At 46.4% G+C, this 6000-nt stretch overlaps 1 protein-coding gene across 1 annotated transcript in view; it reads right to left on the minus strand.

Moving 5' to 3' along the window:
* The window catches only part of FGFR1 (fibroblast growth factor receptor 1), a 75322-nt gene that overhangs the window by 16859 nt on the left and 52463 nt on the right, over nt 1–6000 (minus strand). Inside the window, exon 2 of the mRNA XM_007934993.1 lies at nt 1254–1520. Coding sequence (XP_007933184.1) covers nt 1254–1520 — 267 coding nt within the window. The remainder of the gene's footprint in view (nt 1–1253; nt 1521–6000) is intronic.

Here is a 6000-nt window from a genome sequence, read left to right on the forward strand (position 1 = left end):
ACTAGCTCTGGGTGGGATAAAAACCCTTTATTTAAGCGTTCAAATCATGCATGCTCCTCCTCTATTTGTCCCCATCCTTCCCCAACTCCATGCACTATCTCCCTCCTCAGAAGCCTTTGCACTGCACAGTTCCACCAGGGTCAGCTGTCCTCATTAATTTAATTCCATTCTGAATTCAAAGCCTCTCTCCCAATTCATGGTACCTACCACCTGGATGCTGTGGTCTCATAACTAGCAGCCAGCCAATCTGTATCCCTCTTTGAATGCCAACAATTGGATAACGCAAGTAAAATTTTTCTAGCAGGTACTTGTTAAAAGTTTGGGAGCCATCCTTCTTTTCCAGAACAGATAGGGAGCCTACCACACAGTCTGCAGCTGCCAACACCTCCTCCCAACAAGTACCCACCATTTTTAATAGATGGAAAACAAAAAAGAAGCTTGACACACACTGTGCCACTGTGTCACCAATCAGGGTTCATGCCAGATCTTTTTCCAGGCCTTGCTAGTGTTTTGGGGGGTCAGGAAGGAAATAAAGAAGGCAAATCCCTAAGTTAGGGCAGGTTCTAAATGATGCCTCAGGGGAGGTGGTGTCAAGCCATACCCCTGAGATGCACAAATGGCATAGAGAAAATGTCAGGTCTACTTTTGTTTAATTCTACATTTGTGGAAGTCTAATAACTCTTGCCAACTAGAAGTGGCAGATTCCCAAAGTCACAGGGCTCTAGGGTTCTCTGGCTGTCCTAACACAGATCCGGAAGCTAGAGGACAGATGTTTCTCATCAGTCTTGCGGATACAGCGGTGCACCTGGATCCTTCCCCATCATGGTAGGGACCTCACCACATGTTCTGGGGCTCTGATCACTAAGTCGAATACTGAGTACCAAATACCAAGTCCAAATGGCAAGGGGATGGACAGAATGGGAGTTGGCTAAGCCCCATTTAGCCACCTGGCGATCTGGGTAGGCTGTAGTGGAGAAGTCACCAGGGTCTTAATGCCCCCAAGAGTATCAACAATCAACTCCAAGATAGTATTTTAGCAGCCCTAGATCTCTGCACTGGGGCCTGTACCACTGGGTCACCCCTCTGAGAGCCAAGCCACGCGGCGGGCAAGGAGCAATGTTAGTGGGCAGCAGTTTCTGAAGCAGAGTGGGGGTAGATCATGGAGGTGGGAAGGAGGTACACTTTGCCCTGAAACTAGCAGGGAGGGGTCAAAGGGTAGAAGGAGAGGATGAAGGCAGGGCTTTGCTACCAACCTGAGACATTGACGGAGAAGTAGGTGGTGTCGCTGCCCGAGGGGCTGCTGGTCACGCAAGCGTAGAGGCCGGAGTCGGCGGGCACAGAATCCCGCACCTCCACCTCCTCCCCTGTGATGCGGGTACGGTTGCTTTCCACCAGCTGTACCCCGTCCCGCAGCCAGTTGATGCTCTGTACATCGTCCCGCAGCCGACAGCGAAGCTGCAGCAGGTCACCAGGGTGGACCAGGAAGGACTCCACCTCCACAGGGACTCCCCAGGGCTGAGCTGCAGCCACCCACAGGGGCCAGAAAGAGGAACCAAAGGAGGAGAGAGGGACATAGGGAGAGGGGAAGGAAGGGAGAGACAAAGGGAATTACACTAGCTGCACTGAGCTGCAATGTCCCAGCACAGTCACTTGGGGCTATAGAGCTGGAGGTGGGAATTGGAATATAGGTCAGTTGGAAAATGGCTGGCTGCTGGAGGACCCTCATCTCTTCTTCTCTACCCCACTCCTCCAAAGGTCAAAGGAAGAAAGAGGCTAAAGTTAGGAAGCAGCTGCAGCAGCATTAAGCGGTTCATATTTCATTTCTCTCCATTCTATAGGGGTAAGGTCAGCCCTCCCAAGGATTTCTTTGTGTCCAGAGCTGCCCCCTCCCCACAAACTCAGTGCTCTGCCAAGAATGGCCACTTCCCAGAGAATACTCCAATGTACTTCGACTAGGTCAGCCTCACACCTTGCCCTAGTAACAGGTGAACAAAGCCCGCCCCTCTAAAATCCAACACCTGCCATCCAAGTTGAGAGAAGCCAACTTTTCAGCCAGGCACTCTGAGTCCAAGTGATTTGATGAGTGTGGGCTTCTGGCCCCCAGCAAGTCAGATGCACATGTGGAAGAGACAACCCAAGGAGAGGTCAGCTTAGGGGAACCTCCAGCTAACAGGTGTCAGGCCAGAGGATTCGGGGCTTTTGACTATATTAGGAACGTAGGCCTGCAGCTGCCACAAAACCCACACTTGCTCTGGCAGCGTAAGCTGTTGTACACAAAGCTCCTTTCTGCTCACCCAACTGCCCAAGCTCACCCTCTCACAACCGTCACCCCCAGTCCTTCCTCTCATTCTCCCCTCTCCCATTACCCTGTCACACAGTGACTCCTCCCTCGCCCTCACCTCTCTTCCCCAACAGCAGTGTGCTGGGCTGACCCCAGGTCATCCACGGCTCACCAGATCTGCCAAGGAGTCTCCACCAGGAGCAGTGAACCCTTTTCACACACTCACTCCTATCAGGACCAGCAACTCATCACTTGTGTTAACAAGATAGACCTATGAGCCCACTGCCTCATATTGTTACACATCTCTTGAACACCCCTCTTTTCACTAACGAGGGGGACATGAAGTTTCCATCTCTTTTTGGGGTGGTCACATGTACTTCTAGCATCTTCGGCCAACTGTCCATGTCCTACCCAAAGAACAAACACGGTGCCACTCGCATAGAATGCCTGACCATCCCTGCTGCCTTGGAGAAGCCATATTTTTCACTACCAGTTCACTAGAAGAGGCTCATATGGAGCTACTTGCCAAGACCCCAAAGCATGGGGCTCTGAGAAACATGTTACCACACTGATCCCTGGTTCCAACTCACAGCTGCTCTGTCCTCCTGTAAGGCCCATGTTTATCTCTGCCTGACTTTCTCCACTCACGCTCCAGTTCTGTTTGACTGGTAGCTCTTTTCTGGCATCCCATAAGGGTGAGGTGGCCTCCCACTGCACTTACCACAATAAGGGATAGCCCCCTCAGTGCATCTACTCCAGAGGGCTGGCATTTGTTCTATAAATCCTTATATCCCCAGCACCTACTACAAGCCTGGCACATAGAGTTGCTGAACAAATGTTTGCTAAATAAATGGTGTATGCACAATCATACTATCTCTTCATTGTCTTCTTTTCTAAACTCACTTTTTCCCTTTGCTACCCTCAACTCTGGTAGCATAGTGGCTAAGACACTTGCCTGCTAACCAGAAGGCTGGCGGTTCAAACCCACCAGCCACTCCTCGGAAGGAAGGTTGGGCAATCCTACTTCCGCAGTGATAATGCCTCGGAAACCCAAGGAGGGGTCGCTATGAGTCGGGGCCGACTCGACAGCACATAACAACAACAACAACACCCTCAACTCAATGAATGTCTTTCTGAGTGCTCAACAGGTTTCAGCTGCAAACATTACAAATGGAAAAAAAGAAAAGGGTGTCTTAAGCATCAATCAACACTAGGGACTAAGGCGGTTTTCCTTTAAGGGATGGACCTAGGGAGTCATGAGGAGCGGGCATGGGTGAGTGGGTAAGACAGGGCTCCATCCTAAATATGGGGCTATCAGTAAGACAGTTGCTGCTTTAAAAGTATAGAAGCCACTTGGCTAGCATACTTTGGGGAATCAGTCTAGGGGAATGCTACAAAGGTGAGCAGACTACACAACTGATTAAAAATAAGCCTTTGTGGGTCTCAAAAGTTATTCTTTCCATTTTTAATGGTTTGTGGGTTTGTTAAAATAAGGTAGAAGAAGAGTGGTTCAGACTCAACACCTAAGGAAACAGCAAACTTCTATTGATCAAATGTCATTTCCCTCAAATGACCTCACTAATTAAATATTTTGCAGCTCGTGATATGTACCAGCCATTGGTCAAAACAGTAAACTCACATTCTGATTTCTGGCATCACACAGCCTGTTTTGACAGGTTCCAGACAAAAATTATCTCCCAAAGACAAAAAAATAGCAAGGAGAATACCCAGTATACCCAAGAGAAGAGAGCACTGGGACTGTGGCCCCGCTGAAACCATTTCTGGTGATTTGGATCCCACTCATCCCAACCACAACTTGTAAACAAAACTCTTCTACATGGTCACTGAACTGTAATACATGTGGAAATTGTTGAATGGGTGCATACTTTGTTCTGTATATTTTCACTAAAAATAAAATAACCATTTTTAAAAAAAGAAGAACAAAAACCTCTTCTACATGCTTAGAAGCCCCATCTTTCTTCTGTCCCAAAAGAATCATTTAGACCCCAGTTCCCTTCCAAATGTACCTCAGGTTTGCCTCATCCTCCTCATTCCCAGGATTATCTCAAGATAACCTCCCTCAATGGTATGTCTTTCACTGGAGTTCAACTCGGCATGATCCCACACCTTTGGTGGGGTTTGTCACATTATTTTCTTGATCAAGATCCTATAGTGTGTATAGGATAAGATCAATATTGTAGTTAGGCTCTCCACAATCTGCTCCCACCCTCTCCATCCAGCCTTCACCCTACCCGGAGCCTTCCACTCCAGTCTGGCGGTTCTCCTCACTGCAGTGTCTTGTGCCTCCACACAATAAAACCTGACTTCTGCTGGCAATCACCAGCCATCTCTCTGGAGTCCCATACCCCAGACTACTCAAAGTAGCAAGATACATCAAAAACTTCCAGAAAGCCTCTCTTTACACTAGTGTCTCTACTCTAATTTTCTGAAAACAGTCACTGTCTGAACTGCACAAATTTCCAATCAATTACATATCCTTGTATTGATTCCCTTAAAACGTCTTAATTGAGATAACTTACATACCATAAAATTCACCCATTTAATGTGTACAATTAAATGGTTTTAGTATATTCAGAGTTGTGCATCACCAAAAGCAAACTTGAGAACATTTCCATCTCTCAAAAAGAAACTCTGTACCCTTTGGCTAGTACTCTCCAATCCCCCAATCTTCCCAGCCTAGGCAATGTCTAATTTACTATTGATTTCTATGGACTTGCCTATTCTGCACATTTCATATGAATGGACTCATACAATGTGTGATTTCATGTGATTGGCTTCTAACAAGTAGCAAAATGCTTCCAAGGCACATCCATATTGTAGCATGTATCAGTACTCTCTGTTCCTTTCTACTGTCAAATAATATTCCATTATCTGGATATGCCACAATTTGTTCAGCCATTTGCCAGTTGATGGATATTTAGGTGTATTGTTCCTTAACTGTCAAAACTATCCTTATCTTGTCTCTCCTAAGACATAGGAAGTAACTATAATAGAATTCCCTATTATATTTTCCCTATACAGCCTATAATTTCAGAAACAGGAATTATTCAAGATTGTGGAGGAACCACCACTCGTCTGTGGTAACTTGCATATTGCTCTAATACTGGATTCTATGCCATTGGTATTTCAAACATCAGCAGGGCTGCTGCTCATGGTAGGCAGTTTCAGTGGTGCATCTAGACTAAGACAGACTAAGAAAACTATGCCACATGTTGCAGACTAGGAAGGACCTGGCAAACTAGTTCTAAAAAAACTGGCCAGTGAAAACTTCATGAATAGCAGTGGAACACTGTCTGATGTAGTGACAGAAGATAAGCTCGTCAGGTTGGAAAGCACTCAAAATACCACTGGGGAAAAGCTACGTCCTCAAAACAAATCTTAATGACATGGATGGAGTAAAGCTTTCAGAATCTTCATTTGATGATGTGGGATGATGCAAAACAGGAAGAAACAGCTATAAACATTCATTAATAATCAGAATGTGGAATGTATGAAGTATGAATCTAGGAAAACTGAAAGGTATAAAAAATAAAATGGTATCCTTGAAAATTGATACCCATAGCCTTCTGGTTAGCAGTCAAACACCTTAGGCACTATGCTCCCAGAGCTCCTATCCTAGGCATTGTTGTTGTTGTTGTTATGTGCCGTCGAGTCGGCCCCGACTCATAGCAACCCCTCCTTGGGTTTCCGAGGCAGTA

Source organism: Orycteropus afer, unplaced genomic scaffold, assembly GCF_000298275.1.
Source record: "Orycteropus afer afer isolate SDZICR_OR568_19922 unplaced genomic scaffold, OryAfe1.0 scaffold00024, whole genome shotgun sequence".
Taxonomy (NCBI): Eukaryota; Metazoa; Chordata; class Mammalia; order Tubulidentata; family Orycteropodidae; genus Orycteropus; species Orycteropus afer.